Raw genomic sequence first — 20,711 nt, 5'->3', positions numbered from 1 at the left:
TCCTCTGTGACCCAGAGCCCTTCCTCACCCTGTCCCTGAGGAGGGAACCCAAGCTACTTGTCCCAACTCAAGGACGCTCAGAAAACACTGAGTTACTTACTCACTAGGACAGACTGGGACTTCCAGTACTTCTCCAGGCATCACTGTATGGCCTAGTGGCTAAGGAGGCTGGGTCCTGGCCCGTACTGTGTGACTCTGTAATGGCTATGATTTCTCTTTGGGCTGTCTGCACCTCTGCTGAACATCCAGACTATGACTGTAGCAGGCCATAGGAGCCGAGGGAACCCCTTTCTCTCCCTCCATTTCCTCCAGGGAGAGTGAAGGAACAGATCCAGGCCCCTCAAACCTCTCAGGACATTAAAACCCCAGCTCTACACATTCTCTGGTGGCAGGGATCCAGGACCACTGCCACAGTGAGCCAGTGAGACCATGATGTCCAAAACTGGTCAAGTAGCCCATCAGACTGGACTCTGAACTGGTACAAGGTGAGACGTGACCTCCATGCTCTCTCAGATATTAGTGAGCAAGTGTGAGGATGGAGCTGCCTAGTGTGCTGTGACCAGACCTATGCAGGAACTGGGCTGGCTGGATAGGTCCAGGGGGGCAACCCTGTGTGTGATGTCTAGGTGTGAGGCAGGATTCTCTCCCTGCCCACAGCACCATGGGAGGGAATCCTGCCTGCCCCATCTTGTCCCTCCTTGTCATCTGGAACCGGAGCCCAGAGCTCTGGGAAGCCCTGACTACATGGACAGACATGAGGGCTGGGTTATAGGGTAACCGCTTGCTGACTTCCTGGGCAGGAAGTGCTGGCTCTCTGAAGGTGCACAGTGTGCTTGAGGTGGGAGGGTTTCTGGGGCTCCCCTGGGGGTCCTATCCCTTGCCTGGTGCTCCTCTGTGGGAGGGGAGTGTCACGTCCCTCCCGTGAGCCTCCCTGAGCAGGCTGTAGCTGTGGGTGGTGGCTCTGCAGAAACAGTAGCTGGGAGCCAGGGAAGACTCTTTGAAGGGACAGAGCAGGGCCCCAGAGTTAGGTGGAGGTGCTTCCTGCAGGGCCCTGCTGAGATCTGGCAGAAGCCTGGGCTAAGGGTGGTAGGAAAGACCAGTGGACAGAAAGAGACAGGCCTCTGCAACTAGGGCTGCTGAGAGGGGCCTAGCAGGGCAGGTGATGCAAAGTTCCAACTGCCCAATTAGGGCAGGCTCAGCTCCTGGCAGCTCCTGGGCCTGGCACCCTGTCCACTTTTGAGCCCCCTGGAGGTGGGGTTTGCACAGCAGCCAGTGTGTGCTGTGTGCCCTGTGCCTGTGTATGCCCCTGGCTACTCTGAATCAGTGGTCTGAGTCAAGAGCTGGAATCCAACCTGTGACAGCTACCACTGAGGGGGCACTACCTGCTCCTCTAACCCCTTCTAGAAATAAGCACTTTGGCCTAGAACTGTGGGCTCTGATCCCCAACGAAGGCAGCCATGCCACAGAGCTCTCACTTGAACGCTCGACCCGGTCTCTTGGGTCTCCAACTTTCCCCTGTGAGGCAGGGGCACTGATGTTACTGTGGGATCCAGTCTTTCCCACTGGACTGCTTGCTGCAATCCCAGTTGCCTAGAACTGTACCTAGAAGTAAAGACACTTTATTATTGAATAAATGAATTAATTCATATGTTTTTCAGCTCCTCAATATTTTCTTGTTTTTTATAGTGATTGTACATTGTTTTTATAACAGTAAAACCCACCACTATTTGCACTTTAAATAACATTGTACTAACCTCATGAAACTATTCAGGAAGCAAAACAAACATGAAAAAACACTCTATGGACCAGAAAGCCACACACACAGGGTTTCTAATGTCCACCACTCTGCCCAAGGTGCTGGGCTAACACTATGACAACTGAAATGAGCTGGGGCCTCCTCTTCCACTACCTACAACTCTTTCCAGTTCTCATAGGCCCTAGTCCCCATTTTCTTGTTTGCAGGGGCTAGGAGGGGTACAAAGGGAGCCCAATCAAGCTCTGGCAGATCAATGAGACAATTTTTTAAAAGTTGGCTTCTCACCCAGTTAAGGGAAAGACACACAGAGTCACATAGAGAAGACACAGAAAGGGGGAGGGCTGAGGCAGAAAAATGGTTACTGAGGATAAAGCAGGCTCTGGAGCTAGATATATTGTTTCAGTCTGTTTTCTGCCACTATAACAAAATGTCTGAGATAGGATATTTATAATGAATAGAAATTTACTTAGCTCACAGTTCTAGAGGCCAGGAAGTCTAAGAGCATGGTGCCAGCATCTGGTGAGGGCCCTGTGCTGCATTATAACATGGCAGAGCAAGGCAGAGCAAGTGTGTGTGTCAGCTCAGGTTCCTTCCTCTTATAAAGCCACTGGTTCCGTGATAGGGCCCCATCCTGATGACCTCATCTAATCCTAATTAGTTCCGAAGGCTATGCCTCCGTATATCATCAATATATGAATTTGGGGATTAGGTTCCCATGACATGGACTTTTGTGGGATACAGTCAAATCATAACACGTGGGGTTCAGGCCCAGTGAGACCACCTCTGCAGGCAAATATACTCGGGTACTCTCCACTCTCAGCTGGACTCCTCTGTCTATCCTCGTTAAGATAAAGTTAGAAACATCAAAATGCCACATCCCTTTGAGCAGCAGCTGTCGGCAGAACTCCATATGGCTGCAGCAGCCAGGAGTCTGAGCTAATAAAAGTAAAAAAACAACAACAACAAAAAAAAAAGAGCTGGGAAATGCTCCCAGGGAGCCACGTGGGCACTGCTCAGGGCCAGGGTGGGTGTGGTGGGGAGGAGAGCAGGCGCTGTAAAAAGGGGACTCCACCCCTACTTGGCGTGCCAAGGTCTCTTCTAGTAGTGGTGAGCCCCAGATACAGCAATTGAAGGCACTGTTCTAGATAACGGGGCCCATCCCCCAACCTTGCCAGTTTCTCTTAGCAGAAGAGGACAAGGTAGTGGAAGATCTCAGTGTTTGTGGTCCTTTCCCTTCCAGTTTGTATGTTGAAGTCCTAACCTCTCAGGTAAGGGTATTAGGAAACAGGGCCTTTGGAGGTGATGAGGTCATGAGCCCTCAGGATGGGATCAGGGTCTTTACAACAAGAGGCCCCAGGGAGACCTTTACTCCTTCCCAGGTGAGAACACTCAAGAAGGCACCGTCTATGAAACAGAACACGGGCCTCACCAAATGTTAAATCTGCCCACGCCACCTTGATCTTGGATTTCCAGACTCTAGATCGTGAGAAATAAATTTTTGTTATTAATTCTTTAAAGTTTGTTGATAGACCTTTATTTTATTTATTTAGATGTGGTGCTGAGAACAGAACACCTTGATCTTGGATTTCCAGACTCTAGATCGTGAGAAATAAATTTTTGTTATTAATTCTTTAAAGTTTGTTGATAGACCTTTATTTTATTTATTTAGATGTGGTGCTGAGAACAGTGCCTCACACATGCCAGACAAGTGTGCTACCGCTGAGCCCCAGCCCCAGCCCTCAATTTCTGTTACTGATAAGCCATTCTCTGGTGTTTTGTTATAGCAGCCTGAGGAGACAAAGGTGAATGGCAAGAACACGGACAGGACGAGCCAGGGTATGGAGCATGTGTGTAAATGTGTGTGTGTGTGTGTTTTCTCATGTGACACCTGCAGTGGTGTTCCTGGTAGGGAAAGGGAGCCACAGGGCTGTCTGAAGATCCCCATTTCAGGGAGGGGATCTCCTCCAATGTTGACTGCACAGCTTGGGCATCCTGATGGAGAAGCTGGAGAGAGACACAAGTCAGGTGGGGAAGCCTTTGGCAAGGAGCCTCTTGCCTGCAGAAGGTGGTAGGATGTAGGAGCAGATGCGGGCACCTGAGCACGGGAGTGGGGAGACCCCTGGACCTGCAGGTGTGGGAGAGCTACCCTGGCTTGTGCTCAGGGTGGAAACACTTAAGAGGTCTGATCCAAACACAGCTCGCTCCTGAGCTGGATCTCCAGGGACAGAGGCCAGCAGAAGTGTGGCTGAGGAGACATTTAAAATCTAGTCTGTAAAGATTTCTTGAATACTGACCATGTTCCAAGTACCGGATCTATGACCTCTGCCTCAAGAAAGCAAACCTAGAAATAAAATGACACTGGAGAAGATAGGAGAGAGGCCACGCACCACCCTGGACATCCACAGGCAGAGGCTGAAGAGAAATGACCAATCAGTTTCTGGTCCTTTCTGAGGAGGTGGTATTTGTTTCAGAAAAAAGACCTCCACCCCTGCCCTACCAGGCTCTGAAGCCAGGATAATTGGCCCAGTCACAGGCCCTGTGATCATGCAAGGTCACTACAGAGACTGCCAGGTCCCTGGCTGATGTCCCTGGAGCCTTGGAAACCAATAAAGCAGGCCCTGACCTCAGAATCCTTCCGTATCTTTATCATTGGAAATGTCTGGATTCAGCTCAGTCAGAGAGCGGTGAATTTTAAAAAGGAAGATTCCTTTGTGGAGGGAACACATATGCTTCAGCACAGGAACAGATCAGGAAGGTAGAGGCCGGTTCTTCCACCAGGCTCCCTTTCTCTCCTGCCACCTCAGCACAGGCCCCAGACTGCACCTGCCAGTTGGAATCCTGCAGTGCCACCAAGGCCAGGCACCATGCCACTCCTCTCTCCAAGAACACCACCGCCTGGCAGGCTGCCAGGAACAACCAGGCCCCGCAGATATCACTCCCAGAAATCGAGCTACTTGGAAAGCAAACACAGAATTTCATGATAGTAACAACACCCAGGTAAATCAGCATCCAGATTCACAGCGGTAGCTAGGTCACCCAAACACTTTCTGAGGACACACCACGATGGCAGTGGTGGGAGATGTGTGTACACATCTTCACAGAGCACAGACTTACTAAGGAAAATCCCAAGACTGCAGGTTTTCCATATTATTCCATGGTCAATGGTGGTGGCGGGTCTACATCCTCAGGAAGCACAAGACTTTAATGGTCAGCAGGGGAAAGACTGTGTATAGATGATTAAATGACACCCCAGGGTGGTAGTACCTAAACAGAAATAGGAAATGCACTCTAAGGTGGAGGAAGAATAAGGGCAAGGCCAAGAGTGGAGACTTCCCTGTTCAGTGACTGGTGGCCTTCCAACCAACTCACCTATAGAGATTTTCTTAGCCAGGGTGTAGGAGGAAAAAGGTCACCTCTAAAGGTCATCCTGCTAATCTTCCTATCTCTAGGTAGGAGAGACCTGGAGTCACCAGAGGGCCTCCATTATTCACTCCTCTTAGGACATGCATGACATTGAAGTCCTGGGTGATTCTTTTTCGCTTTGGCTGATGTGACTCTTGCTCTCAAGCACAGAGTGAAGCCAGCTTAGCTATCCTGGACAGCAGACAGCATCAGGAATTCCAGTCCAAACCACACTGCTGGGTGAGGCCGGGCAGGCTAACACTGGAACAGCTTTGCCCAGGAGAGGTGCGCTATACTGACAGTAAACCAACCCAATCACATTCTCTTTATGGAAAAGTAGGTGCAATGCCTTAGATGAGTGTTACATGGCTCTACTGGGAAGCGGTATAACCTTTAAGAGGTGGGGCTTATTGGGGGCCTTCCAATCCCTGGCTGCATGTCCTTAAAGGGGATAGTGCAACTGTTCTGAAGCTTTCCTGTGTCTCTTTGCTTCAGGCTGACAAGAGGTGAGCAGCTTCCTCTGCCTTATGCTCCCTGCCATGACGTTCTGCCTCTTTATGGCCCAATGGCAATGGGGCCCTGCAATTATGGCCTGAAACCTCTGAAACTGTGAGACCAAGTAAACCTTCCTCCTTGTAAGTTAGTGATCTCAATGACAGAAGGTCATTTCTTTCCCCAAAACTCCTTAGAGATGGCAAGCCTGAGACCCAGCCTTGAGAGCCATCTGGCACAGGGGAAGGCCTGTGGAGAGGGGGTATAGGGAACAGGATTGGAATGGACTTTCTCTCCAAAGTAGCTTCTTTTTGTCCCCAGGAGAAATCTCTAGACCATTTCCAAACTTCTGATCCATACTAAACCTTGACCAGGTACAGAGAATCCAGAAACTTGTCAGAAAGGAAAGGATGCCATGACCCTGTCTCTAGCCTAACTATATCCCAAGTAGGGCAGATTCTCCTATTTCTTATTTCTTTTTTTTTAAATATATATTTTTTAGTTGTTGATAGACCTTTATTTTACTTATATGTGGTGCTGAGAATCGAACCCAGTGCCTCACACATGCCAGGCAAGTGCACTACTGCAGAGCCATAGCCCCAGCCCCACTTTCCTATTTCTTATTATGGTTGCTGTGAAAACAAGCCTATTTATTTATTGCAGTGCTGGGGATTAAAATTATGGCCTCACCCATGCTAGGCAAGTGCTCTACCACTGAGCTACATCTGCAGTCTGTTTTTAAGTTTTTTTATTTTATTTTGCTTTTTAAATATATTTTTAGTTGTACTTGGACACAATATCTTTATTGATTTTTATATGGTGCTGAGGATTGAACACAGTGCCTCACATGTGTGAGGCAGGCGCTCTACCACTGAGCTACAGACCCAGCCCCCAATTTTTTATTTTTTGAGACAGAGTTTCACTAAGTTGCCTAGGTTAGTAGCAAATTTCTAATCTTCCTGGCTCACACTCCCAAGTAACTGGGTTTCTATGAGTGCTATTGCATCTGGCTCAGAATATGTCTTGACTGGCAGTGTCAACACAATTTCACATACTTTTTAGCATTTGATCTGATCAGTACCCAAGATCCCCTTTTTTTGGGAGATAAGAAAGCAGAACTCAGAGAGGTTATCTGTGGTCTGAGGTTACAGCAGACTAAGCCACCTAGGCTTGATCCCTGGCCCCAAGCTATTCTCAAATTACACTACCCCTAAAGGGAAGGGGATTGCTCTCTAATTGGCATCCTGCCTGCACCCTTGAATTCTGAGAAAGGCTTCCTGATACCTTTCCAGCAAGTGGCAAGCTGGAGAGACTTCAAGCAAAGAAGCATTCTTCAAATCCTAGACATAAAAGAGGGGCATTCAGGGATGGCACCAGCAGCCACGATCCATCAGCCCATCTTGAATTTCCACACAGGGTTCTGAGTCCCTGCTTCTATATCCCGTCTGAAGCAAATCACACAACAGAGAGAACGGAGCTATCAGACTGGAGCAATGAGTTGGAATTTAGGCTCTGTAGACTGTGTTTAGGGTCTCTGGGAACCCTCTGAGATGCCTTTCAGGACTGTGTGTATGGGGGTGCATGTGTTTAGGAAGAGTATATATAGCTTTTCTAGGGTCTCAGGAAGATCAAGGACCCAGCCAGGTGTGGTGACGCATGCATATTCTCAGCATCTTGGGAGGCTGAGGCAGGAGGATCATAAGTTCAAGACCAGCCTCAACAACTTAGTGAGGCCATGTCTCAAAGTAAAAAATAAAAAGGATTGGGGATACAGCTCAGTGATAAAGTGCCCCTGCGTCGAATCTCCAATTACTGCTCCCCTCCCCCGAAAAAAAAAAAAAAAGGAAGATCAAGGACTCAAACGAGGTTGAGAACTACAGGTATTAAGGACCTGAGTCCCTTCCAACTCTGTGCATGCTCTGAACATACACACGTTTGGACACCAAACACATTATTAAACACAGGAGAACATGTTATGCAAATGGGGTAATCATCACTGTTCTGGCTGCTGTGGCTCCCTGACCCTGTTCCTCAAGATCCCAGAAAGCATCCTGGAGGGACTGAGCACCCTGCACTGTGGGAACACCATCTTTGCCTACTGTGCTAAGAACAAGTTCTCCCTGGTCTGACCCTCGAGATCCTGCACATTTTCACGTCTCTCACTGACTGATCATCCCTTTCTGAACATCAGTACCTCCAGATTAGAGGAAGAAATTGGAAATGAAATACAATTTGAGAAAAAGAGCCACTTCAGTGTGCAGCACAAATTCAGCAGGACATTACTCCCGTGGGTCTCAGAGCCCTAGAAAACCCCCTCTCATTTGTCATGGACATTTGGATACTGCTGGGCTCCCCTCCCACACTGCCCAGGGCCCATTTACCATTTCCTGGAGGGGTCCTGATCCATACATTCCAGGCAATGTGGGGCAGCCCTCTAGACCCACAGCCCTCATCCATCAGCCAGAGGTCAAGGGAGCCCCAGAAAAGAGGGGAAGTCTGATTAACCCCTACTTTCCTCCATCAGCCCTCCCAGTCCTGCCACTGAGGGTGACAGCAGACGGGTAAGACCCACATGCAGAGGAAGTGCTCCCTGTCAAGGACCCTGGGAGCACTGGGGAGCCCAAATCTGTAGACTGAGTCCAGCCTCCTCCTGTGGGCCTCCAACTGGAGCTTGAGGATGTTGGCTTCACTTTGTTCTCTTAACCCCTAAGAAGGGTTTGTGGATCTCCCAAAGCACCCCTCCCACGACCAGGGAACAGCACGTGATCAGTAAAGCCTTCTTACTGTCTAGTGTGCAAATGAGATATGCTGGTCTGGAAAATCCATTATTCTGTTTGAAATGAAAGAGTTACCATAAAGGCCTTATGTTGATTTCCAATTCAGGAGACAAAGAGAAATAGCTGCCGCCGAAGTTAAGTGGTATGGAATGTCATCTTTCTTTGATGATTCAATTTAGGGAAGGCACCTGCGGATCCGAAGTGTCTGGGTCATCTTTCTGGATGTTGTTTGGAAAAGCAGAGGCAACGGTAGAAGTCTCATGTTTTCCCAAGTCCCCCAAACACTGCTTCCCTTTCTTTGTGCAGTGCATGCATTACACTCCAGGGTAACACTTCACCACATATAAAAATGTGTGTGTGTGTGTGTGTGGGGGGTGCTACGGAATCCAGGAGAGATGTGGATCTGACTGGATCTTCCTCCCAAGAAGGCGCTCCTATAGCCTCTTTCATCAGTAATGGGAGGCCTTCACAAAGGTCACCTGAGGTTCCCCCTCTCCCACATGCATCTCTCCTGGGGTCAATCTAGCAGGAATATGGGGCTTGGACATGTTTACCTCTGGAGGCCAGGTCAAGACAACCTGTCTGGCAATTCACAGGGCAGCTTTGCATTCTCCTGCCTCTTTCCCATGCACCATAAGCCACCCCTTTCCTCAAAAAGAAATGAGAAAGAAAAACAAGCCAAAGAGGTGACACTATCAAGCCCAGGGCAGCCCCCAAACAGAGGGAACTAGCCAGATCTGCAGAACTTTCCCTAACCAGTGAGACAGGACCAGGCTGAAGGCAGAGTCCAGCAGCCTCCTGAAGTTCCTGCTGGCCAGGACACCAAACCTAGCTCCTGTATCTACAGGCTTTAGACTTTTGACAAGCGCTCCCTGAGGACCTATCAAAGTAGGGGGAGATGAAACTCTTGAACCACAATTCAGGTAGATAAACAACCTAGGGACCGGTGTCTTATTAGCCCTAGGGCCATGCCCTTGGACTCCTCCTCAGTATGCAGCAGGTGAGGGTCAGCAGACAATTGTGCATTCCTCGAGGACCCTTGGCAGAGGGTGATGACCAGTGGGTAGAGAGAAAGAAAAGAGCCCTGGACCAGACCATGCACGCATCCCTGCATCCCCACCCACTAACTATCCCTGGAGATCTGCGGAGGAAATAAGCGGAAACAAATATTGGTCCAACAGGTTCACTTCAGCGGGCCTCACCCGGCCAGCTTTCCTCTACCCTACCCTGAGGCCCCAAATTCAGCTGGAGCACCGAGGCACCTGCTGCCAGGCGGGCCCCCATCCTCGCTCAAGGGGGATCCTGGGCGGTGCCCCTCGCAGCTCCGGGCGTCCCCGGGAAGGGGCGGGGCGCTCCTGGGACCGGCTCGCCCTCCGACCCCCTCACCGCGCTCACCTGGCGCAGGTGCTGCAGCAGCGTCCCCGCCTCCTCCCGCCGTCCCTGGCGCACCATCCGCAGCAGCTCCTGGACCATGCCGACGCGCCGGTGGTAGGGGGGCAGCCCAGCGCCGCCGCGCCCCGCCTTGTCCCCGGCGCGCAGCAGCAGCGACGCCCAGAAGTCGGGCCGTTCCCGGCGGGGGCCGGGAGCCGCGCCGGGGCTGGCCCTCTCCGCCAGGCTGCCCTTGGTCTGCCGGGTGCCCATGCCGCTGCCGCCGTTCGCTGGGACTGTTCACGCTGGGCCGCGAGGCCGCGTCCCCAGCCGACTGCCCGCCCCTCGGCTGCCCCAGCGCGCCCGCCTCCCGGACTGCAACTTTGGGGGAACTGTTGCGTGCGGGCGGCGCGGGGGCGGGGGCGGGCGGCTGCCCGCGCTCCCCTCGCTCCTCCCTCCTCGCTCCCGGGCGCGCTCCCCGGGCGCTCGCCACCAGCCCGCGGGCCCCGCCCCGGCCCGGCCCGCCCCGCCCCCGGCTTCCGCCCCCGCGCCCGGGCTACGCGCCGCCGCGCGCCTCCTCCCTGACTCGCTCTAGCTCCTTCCCGCCGCTGGGCTCCGAGCTCGGGGTGGCCGGGCGCCCCCTCCCTGCATTTCTCTCCCTGGCACTGCTCCCCCTGGCGGCCGCCGCACTGCGCCTCCCGGGGTCGTGGCGCTGTGGCGAAGGCGACGGGCAGGCGGCGGGCAGGCGGCAGGGTCAGTTGCACAGGGTCTCCCACAGGTTTCCACGACCCCTGGCGAGGTTGAGGCCCGCGGGAGATAATGGGAGGAGGTTGGTACGCCAGCTAGATGGGGAAAGTTTGGAGCATGGGGGAGGGGGCTGCCTCTCAGCCCCAAAGTCGATTTTCTCAAAAGTGGCTCTAGTGAACAACAGCGCCCAAATCCTCCGAAGCTCAGGTCAAAAGCCTAGCCTCCCAAGCCTTGCTCCAGACCAGTTGAATGAAAATCGCTGTGGGGCTTGGAGATGTGCGTTTTTAGTTAGCATCTTGGGTGATTCTGATGTATGCTCCTTAGAGGCCTGGCCTGTTTGGGGGTCGAGGGTGGTGGTGGTTGGTGTGTGAACTTGGAAACTCAGTAAACGGTTGTGTGTTGTGTGTGTGTGTGTGTGTGTGTGTGTGTGCCCTTTTATGGAGAGGCTGTGTTGCTTCCATCAGACTCTCAAAGGATCTGGATTGGAAAGGTGTGAGGAATTCCTTTCTTCTCTTGTTCTTACTCTCCAGTACAACAAAGAGAGAGATGCTTGCAAATAGATTCACTGCTGCTTTCTTCCCCGGCCACTTCTTCCAGACCCAACTCTAAGGAATCAGGACCCTGGGAGCTGATGGTACTTGGAAAGTCAATAATGAATCTGCCACTAAGAAGGCTAAGGTACATCGGGATCTTCTCTGACAGACCACAGGCTACCCTGGCAGGCCTGGGTGGCTACTCTGGTCTCAGCTGCAAGAGGGGTCGGCAATTGTGTGACCCTTCTCTAGCCCAGACTCTAGGTGCTGCTTTAAGGTCTAAGGATAGCTGAACTGTATGGGCAGGAGAGCTAGATCTCAAATCTAGAGAACTGAACTCCATCACTTACTAAGCCCAGAGTACCAGGCAAGTCCTTGAGTCTGCCTCAAGAATTGGGAGAGTAAAATAGGTGGATCGTTTTAAAGGAAAAAAAATTATTCAATGATACTTTGTGAAGAGTGGTAAAGCAGACTTTATTCATGATTGTCATCAATGGAATTTTTCAATGGGAGGGAGAGATTGGGCTCAACTTGAATACAACATGGACAAGCAGAAATTTAAAGCTAACGGAGGAGAGTGGGGGTGAGTGTAAGTGGATGAAAAATTACTAAGAGGTAAGGGGGATTCTGGGAAAACAGATCCAGCAGAATTCTTGCTGAAGATAGGCCAGGGTGGCCAGGCATCACCTGGGGGGATGGTGGAGGATGAGGAACCTGATCAGATATTGAGTGTGATTTGATATGGGGTTGGGCAAGAATCAGAATTGCAGAATTCTTGGTAAACTAACTTAGCAGGGTTTTTTGCTAAAACTGAATTTTACAAAGAAGTGCATAGATGGACCTAAGAGAAGTTTCAGGAACTTAAGTTTGGTCAAGGAGAAAATTTTGTCAATACAAAACTTCACAGAGATGTCCAGCAAATATGAGTTAATTTTCCTACTTGGTGCATCATAATATCTTCTCCAGGAGTCTTTTTTGTCTATCCTGAGTACCTTGAGGGTGAGACCTTATATCTCCCCAGCGGACTTCTCTTCCCATTTCTAAAGATCTATTATTTGGGTATGTCTAGTGTTGGAGATTGAATCCAAAAGTGTGCTACCACCAAGTTATGTCCCCAGCCCTTTTCATTTTTTATTTTGAAACAAGGTCTTGCTAAGATGCCAGATTGCCCTGAAACTTGTGATCCTCCTGCCTCATCCTCATGATCACTGGAATTATATGCATGTGCCACCACGCCTGGCTCCAAAGGTCCATTCTTGCTGGCAGAGCACACTCAGTCTTCCTACTAACTGGCTTTTTATAGAGTTTAGAGTAACAGTTTCTAAATTTACCTATATGCAGAACATACCTGTTGGCAAGAGAATCTAGTTTGGCTGGGCATGGTGGCGCATGACTGTGATCCCCGCGGCTAGGGAGCCTGAGGCAGGAGGATCCTGAGTTCAAAGCCAGCCTCAGCAATGTGAGGCACTAAGCAATTCAGTGAGACTCTGTCTCTAAATAAAATACAAAATAGGGATGTGGCTCAGTGGTCGAGTGTCCCTGAGTTCAATTTCTGGTACCAAAAAAAGAATCCAGTTTGGGAAATATTGTCTGTGTTTTATCTTGGGCTTGCTGGACACCCAGCAAAATGGCCATTAAGGAAACCTGCTAAGTCTCTCCGTAGTGATAGGGCACCACTCACCTAAAGACAGATCATATGGGCCATAAAACTTGAGTTAGCAGGTTGGCCTGCTTGAGGGTATGTGGTTGGGGCAAATGCCATCTCAATGGGGGAAGACCAGCCTTTCACCTGGAATCTGAATGGCCTTCCTCGCCTCTCCTTCAGAATCTTGAATCCGTCCTCCTTTTCCTTGTTCTTAACTTTTTTTTTTTTTTTGGTTGTTTTCCTTTTCTGTTCTCAATATATGATCACTCAAATTACATACCTCTATTCAGGAATGGGGATACATCTCAGTGGGAGAATGCTTGCTTTGTATATACATAGGGTTCTTTCTGGGTTTGATCCCCGACTGCAAAAACAAAAAACAAACAAAGAGTTTCATTTGCCCTCACTTTCCTTTTCAGCCAAGATTTCTAGAAATACCTTATGTTCATTGTTACATTTCTTTGCCTCCATTCATCTCTTCAGTTTGACTTCTGGTCATAGCACATCACTGAAATTCTTCTTGCCAGTGACCTAGTTGCTACATCAGTGGCCACTTTCAGTCTTCATCTTACTTGGATCTTAAGAAGCATTTGATCTTATTACCTACTCTGTTTTGATTGAAACTCTACTCCCTGGGCTTGTAGGGACCTACTCTCTTTTAGATTTCCTTCCTTCTTTATTTTTGCAGTGCTGAGGGTAGAACTCAGGGCCTAGGGCATGTGAGGCAAATGCTCTACCACTACATTCCCAGTTCAGTCTCCTTTTTAAAAAAGTATTTTTTTTTTTTAGTTTTAGATGGACACAATATCTTTATTTTACATGTATGTGGTGCTGAGGATTGAACCCAGTGCCTCATGCATGCTAGGCGAGCGCTCTAGCACTGAGCTACAACCTCAGCCCTCAGTCTCCTTTTTGAGTTCCTCTGGAGCTCCTTTTCTTACCCTTGACCTTTATTTGTTGGTGCCACATAGAGTGCTGCCTCAGACCTCTTTCTAGACAATGTTATTTATTTACTTATTTGTGCTCTGGATTGAACCCAGGGGCGCTTTACCACTGAGCTACATTCCCAGCCCTTTAAATTTGTTTTATTTTGAGACAGTGTCTCGTTAAGTTGCATAGGGTCTTGCTAAGCTGCTGAGGCTGGCCTCTGACTTGTGATCCTTCTGCCTCAGCCTCCTGAGTCACTGGGATTATAGATGTGCATCACTATACCTGACTCTAGGCAATGTCATTTGTACTCATGGTTTTATCTGCCATGCACATATGATGACTTCAAGTCTCTCTTTTCAGCTTATAAAGTAATAAATTAACCTGTCATTGATATACAGTTTTTGGCAGAAGACATAAGACAGCAGGGCCAGACAGAGATCTAGAACTTTATTGCTCAGGGCCCAGCAAGTAGTATGAGTATCAGCATATTTGCATCAGTTCCTCTTGCCTCCAGGATCCTCAGGGGCAAAATAATGAGCCCAGACGGATGCTCCACATGATGCTGGTTTGTGTTATAGCTGAGAAACACTGAGCTGGGGGATCTACTGCTTATTGCGGAAGCAGTAAGCACATCTGGTCTTTGTCACCTTTAAGGAAACTCATCCTTCAAGGTTGCTTGCTACAAAAATAACCCTGAAAAGTGGTTCAGGTAAAAAGAAGTCAGGGTCTTATATTCTTGGCCCACACAGCAAGATGGTGCATGCCAGGGACCCATAGAAGATTGTATCTTCCAACAGTGGGCACTTCATACTCAACAAATGAGTGCATTCTCTTTGGGGTCTCCTTCCTAACCTACTTTTGCCTGTGTCTGCTGCCTGTTACGAACAGCAGGCCAGGCCAGGCACCATGGTGCACGCCTGTAATCCCAGCAGCTCGGGAAGCTGAGGCAGGAGGATTTTGAGTTCAAAACCAGCCTCAGCAACGGCAAGACACTAAGCAATTTAGTGAGACCCTGTCTCTAAATAAAATACAATATAGGGTTGGGAATGTGGCTCAGTGGTTGAGTGCCCCTGAGTTCAATCCCTGGTACCCCCTCCCCTCTAAAAAAGGAATAGCAAGCCAGAAGCCCCAGAGAAATTGTGTGCTGTTTCAGGACTTATACCTGGTTAGTGATGCCAAGGATGGTAGTAATTATTTGCTGTGCATTCCTGTGTGCTTTGTGGTGGGCTGTGTCATTTTAATATGTTTCATTCTTTCAACAACTGTAAGTTAGGCCTTGCAATTGTCCTGATTTCTAAGGTAAGGAAATTGATTCTAAGGTTGATGACTTGCCCAAGGTCACACAAAAAGTAAAGGGTAGAGTTGGTATTCATACTTTGGTCTGTCAGACTTGAAAACTTGTATTGTTAAGTATTACTTTATTACCATCAGTCTGGCTTTTAAAATATATCCCCATCCTATAGCCATGGCCTTGGCTGAAGATCTGTCATTTTTCACCCCAGCCTTCTTTCTAGCTTGTCTTTCCACCTCCAGTTTCACTCCTCTGATGCATCTTCCTCATAGCCCTTGGAGTGGTTGTTCAAAACTGGGAAATCTCTCTCTCTTTTTGTATTAGTCAGCTTCATGTTACTATCACAAACATCTGAGATAATCAACTTATGAGGGAAAAGGTTTATAGTTTTACAGATTTCAATCCATGATCAGACAGACTCATCACTGCTTTTAGGCCTTTGGTAGGGTGCTGGGTGGCAATGATGGGGAGCACATGGTGGATGAAAACTGCTTTCCTTATATTCAGAAAGTGAAAAATAAAGAGGAAGAGGCCAGATTTCCACAGTTTCCTCAAGGGCACATCCCCAGGGATCTAAAGACCTCCCATTAGGCCCCACCTCTTAAAGCCTTTATCACCTCTCAGTAGCACCAGACTGGGGACCAAGCCTTTACCAGAGATCTTTGGGGGACACTTGAGATCCAAATTATACTAGTGCACTTGCTCTCTCTCCCTCCTTCAGTGATTTCTATCATTTTCACTCCAAACTACTAAACATGGCAGTGATGTCCCTCAGGTGCAACTATGTCCTCATATCCTTCACTTAAGTCATCATCTGTATGTATCCGTCATTCTCACAAGATACCATACTTTGTGCCTTTGCACATACTGCATTATCTTCCTGGGATGTCCTTTACTTCCTTAATGGATACCTGGCCATCCCTTATGATTTAGTTAGGTGCCACTTTCCTCAGGAAAGCTTCTGCAAATGCCTCCAATGTCCTCTTCTATGTGACTATTAGTGCCTTGTGACTGTGATGGCCTATCTGGTACTGTGCTTCTACTATTTGCACATACTGTGCTTCTACTGTTTGCACATGTTATTCTTCTGCCAAGACCATCCTTCTTTATCTCCTCACTGGTTAGTCCCTCCTTGTGTTTTAGATTAAATTCAGTGTCACCTCTCAGGGTGGCTTCTAGGATTCCCTTGCTTCCCATAGGAGTTGTCCATCTCCTGTGCTCTCCAACTCTCATTGCTTATACCAGGTTCTGCATAATGTCCTATTGGGCCTGGCTGTCATTGGTGGATGCCATTGTCCATCAGTATCTACATAGCACAGTGCCTGGCACATTGGAGGAGCTCAATAAGAGCTTGTTGCATGGGAAAAACTCCGTGACCACTTCCACTGTTGGCTTCATGCCGGGAATTCAGTATAGAGCAGACCCTCAATAAAACAACCAAATGATCCAGAGCACTGAAATACCATTGGATTTGCTGATGTGGAAGCTACTGGTGACTTGCAGGAAATCAGTTTGCATGGGAGGAACAAAAGGGAGAAGATAAGAAAGCCGAGAAAGTTTAGAAGGCCACTGATTGATTTCAAAGTAGACATAATTTTATTAAGAGGGAATCATGGAATTATCCTTTCTTTCTTTTTTTTTTTTTTTTTGGTCTGAATTTGTATTTTTCCTTTTGTTTCATTTTTGGGACTTATCCTCTCAATCATTCTCCCCCCCACTTTTGTACCAGGGAGGTGCTTAACCACTGAGCCACATCCCAGCATCTCACCCTTTTTTTACATATTTTGTTTAAAAACAAGAGTCTTGCTCAGTTGCTTAGGGCCTCACAAAGTTGCTGATGCTGGTTTTGAACTTGTGATCCTGCTGCCTCAGCCTCCCAAAGCTGCTGGGATTAAAGGTAAGCACCATCATGCCTGGGTCAATCATGTAATTTTGTATCATGGAAGCATTGGACTTTTCTCACCATCAAACCTGCATGTAAGAAATTCTTGTCATGACTTTTCTTGGAGCATTCACTGTAATTTCTGCTTATGATATAAAAGTTTGAAGTATAAGATGTTTAATGATACTTAAAGAGTACTCAAATTATATAAATATTTAAATAAAAATATTAAATATATGTATAATATGTGGATCAAATAAAACTATTTCTACTTAATATGTCAAGCTTTTATTGCTGCAATAAGTTTTACATTTGTAATATCAAATTCTTAATAATCTTTCAAAAGGTGTTAGGATATTCCTTTTTATACAGAAGATGCTGAAGTTTAGGAAAAATAAAGAATTTGACCAACACTTCCTTGGTAGTAATCAGAGAGCTAGAATTCAAAATCACGTCTGTACTATGTTACATAATATAGATGCTCTCTCTATATTAAATTTTTTGTTTGAGAATGTTGTCACATAATTGCTGTTTGTTTTTGAATTCCAGGGAAGGAATTAGGCAGGACAGAAGCACAGGAGTGATAGGCCAGGCTGATGACCTGATGCAGGTGGCAGAAAGATGACTGGGGCAGCTCGAGAGATGAGCCCCAGATAAGCCTCAGACAGACTCTGATACCAATTCAGAAAAGGAGGAAGTGAGACACCCATAAGTGTGCAGATGGAAGAGAAATTGGAGGAATCCTTGCCTCATGGTATTATTTTTATTATTTTCAGTGATTCAGAAAGCTACCTGCCATAATGTCAGGGGGAGAAGGCAGGGCCTGGGCATGTGGGAAGAGGTGGCAACGGATCCACAGGGTGGACTGAGGGGTGGAGCTATTTGATAGCCAGAAGACAAGCCTTCATGGTGAGCAGTGTCAAGTTCTTGTCAGGAGACAGGTACTCTGAGTGGTATCCTGTGGCCATGAGTTTTGCTACAGAACACCAGGCAGCTCAAGAAAAGAGCCACTGCTGGGGTTGTGGCTCAGAGTAGAACGCTCACCTAGCATGCGTGAGTGAGGCATTGGGTTCAATCCTCAGCACCACATAAAAAAAATAAAATAAAGCTAATTGTGTCCACCTATAACTAAAAAAAAATATTAAAAATAAGAGCCAATGAGTGAGGGATTAGATTGATCCCCTGCTAAAATTTCTTGATGCATTCGTGACAGAGGATAGGGCCAAATAGGTGACAACAGGTCATAGAAATGATGACCTGGGGGAATATTGTCTAGGAAGAAGGTAAAGCTAGGAAGGTCCAGGGATGCAATAAGATGGACTTAAACTAGCGATTCTCCAGCTTGATGATATATTGGAATCCCCTGGAGTTTCGCAGGTCAGGGGCATCTGCATTGCTAAGCAGTTTCCAGGCATGCTGAAGCTACCTGTCAGGGAAGGTCAAGGGTCATACTTTGAGCACGAAGAGCTGGGGTATGAGGAGAAAGCCAGTGAGAACTTTTCTCTCCTGCTGTGTCATTATGATTTTGAAAGGTACAAACCATTTCTGGACTCAGAGGAATATTGTGTGTCACTGAAAGTATTGACCCTGATGGGACATTGAAAATAGTCTCCTCACCCCCACGCACACATATGCAGCAGAGGGCTCCCTGTCTCTTAGATGACAAAGATTCTCTGCTTGACCAAAACTTAGTCAGGCTCCTACTCTTGTAGGCCCATCTGCGTATTTTCTTGTAAAATCCAGTTTTAGCAAAGAACTCTGCTAAGTCAGTTTAGCAAGGAACTTCCTGTCCTCATCCTCAATATCTATCAAATACCTCAATATCTGATTAGGTTCCTCCTCCTCCACCATTCCCAGGTAATGTCTGGTCACCCTGGCCTGTCTGCAGCAAGAATCCCTCCTACCTTTGATGTTTCCTCTGAGTTATTTTCCATCCACTGACCTCTATCTACCCTGCTTCTAGGCTATAAATTCCCATATGCTCCTGCTATAATTTAGAGTTGATCCCAATATCTCTCTCTCACTGCAAGACCCTGTTGCAGTGGCCCCTATATATACAGTGGCAATGGTTTTAAATAAAGTCTTTCTTATGGTGTTTTAACCACTATCATTGAACATTTTTTTCTTTGGCAAGTTCATTTTCTCCTCAAAGGGAGATCTGCCACTTGTCTAGGTTGCTCCAGCTAGCTCACTTTTCTCTTTATCAGCTCTTCTGACACTTGGTACCTTTTTTCAGTGACCAGGTAAAATATTTCAGGGTTCCTAAACAATGACACATGCCAGGGACAAATGTAAACCCCTATGTTAGTCTGAAAATTGGATAGTACGAGTAAACCACTTGTGTGACATCACAAATGTCTGGGTTAGCTCTTCATCTGGAACCTGGAAGACTGAGGATACCTCCTTAGGCCTTTACCAGAAAGCATACTGTCAGATGCTCAGAGATGCTTATGAGAGAAATGGTCTCTGAGGAAGAGAGGGCCAGTGGAGGGCAGGAGAGCTGACATTCAGGTTCCAGGTATCCATGAAGTCTGAGCTGTCTCCTGGCAAACAGAGCACCCAAAGGACACCTCTCTAGATCTATCCACTTAGTGCCATTGAGAGGACACCTCTCTGGATCTATCCACTTCGTGCCATTGAGAACTGTTGACAGGTTTACTTCATGCTTTTCTTTTTTCTTCTCTAGTTATTTCTTCATTGCTATATGCATGGCTTGCTTTAATTTAGTCATTTAGTTTATTACGTAATAGCTGACCATAAACTCACTGCCCCAACAAAACAAGCCAAGTCTGTGATGCTATAGTTTGGATCTGAATGTCCTCCAAAGACTCATGTTTTTAAGGCTTTGTCCTCCATCCATGATGCTATTGGGATGTGGCAGAACCTTTAGGAGGTGGAGCTTAGTGGAAAGAAGGAAGATCATTGAGGGTTTGACCTCCAGGGGGATTGTGTAAATCCAGCTCCTTCCTATCATTCACTTCCCAGCTGCCAGGAGGTCAGCAGCTTCCTCTGCTTCTACCATTATGTGCTGCCTCACTGCAGACTCCAAAGCAATAGGACCATCCAACCATGAACTGAAATCTCCCAAACCATGAGCCAGAAAAAACCTTTCCTCTTTATAAGTTGATTATAATAACAGAAAGCTGGTTAACATACCTGACAAGAGCTGACAAGGAACCAAAGCATTCCCTTCCGTTCCATGGCCCTCCCTCCTAATTCTTGAGTAAATTGCACCCTGAATCTGGAGTTTGTCATTCCTAGCTTCTCTCTTTATACTATTTAAACATGCCCTTTTATTATGGACTATCTCACATGCATGTGTGCACACACATGCACAGGTAGAGAGATTAGCTGATGAACCCACATGATCCTATTAGGGTCTAGATTTTAATTTTTCAATGGCTTTCCTCTGCTTCTACATCTTTTAGGCAGTTATATTATATTTGTACATGTTCCTAAAGGATATCTATTTTTACTTTTGGTTGCTTTATAAAAAACTGTATAAAAATATATCTTGCTATATGAATTTTTTGTGGAGCAATGTTTTCCCCTTAATATTTTACTGGTAAGAACCATCCTTATTGCTGCATGTCACCATAGTTCATTCACTTTAACTGTGTATAATGGTCTATTGTATGTCTGTGTCTTGGCTTATTTTTCCATTCTCCCACCAATGGCCATTTAATTTGTTTGTAGTTTTGCTATTATAAAGAGTTCTACTATGAATATTCTTATACATTCTTATTGTACATGGAATAGCCCTGTGAGTGAAATTATTTAACTTTAGAATTAATGCTGGATTGTTTTCTAATGTGGCTACACCATATTACATCCCCTCACTTTCAGTATCGTATGAGAGATCCCTCTCCATCTAATCCCCTTCTCCCT

The 20,711-nt window shown here is 47.3% G+C and overlaps 2 protein-coding genes across 2 annotated transcripts in view; one reads left to right on the top strand and one right to left on the bottom strand.

The window, feature by feature from the left end:
- The window catches only part of Lrrc75a (leucine rich repeat containing 75A), a 43,286-nt gene extending 32,988 nt beyond the window's left edge, over positions 1-10,298 (bottom strand). The window contains exon 1 of the mRNA XM_013365440.4: positions 9,823-10,298. Coding sequence (XP_013220894.3) covers positions 9,823-10,068 — 246 coding nt within the window. The 5' untranslated portion in view covers positions 10,069-10,298. The remainder of the gene's footprint in view (positions 1-9,822) is intronic.
- Positions 10,067-20,711, top strand: part of LOC144375652 (uncharacterized) — a 98,178-nt gene continuing 87,533 nt past the window's right edge. The window contains exons 1-3 of the mRNA XM_078041101.1: positions 10,067-10,194; positions 10,292-10,548; positions 11,073-11,220. Coding sequence (XP_077897227.1) covers positions 10,067-10,194; positions 10,292-10,548; positions 11,073-11,220 — 533 coding nt within the window. The remainder of the gene's footprint in view (positions 10,195-10,291; positions 10,549-11,072; positions 11,221-20,711) is intronic.

The sequence above is a fragment of the Ictidomys tridecemlineatus genome, chromosome 3, assembly GCF_052094955.1.
Source record: "Ictidomys tridecemlineatus isolate mIctTri1 chromosome 3, mIctTri1.hap1, whole genome shotgun sequence".
Classification (NCBI taxonomy): domain Eukaryota; kingdom Metazoa; phylum Chordata; class Mammalia; order Rodentia; family Sciuridae; genus Ictidomys; species Ictidomys tridecemlineatus.
This window is presented reverse-complemented; position numbering and strand designations above follow the sequence as displayed.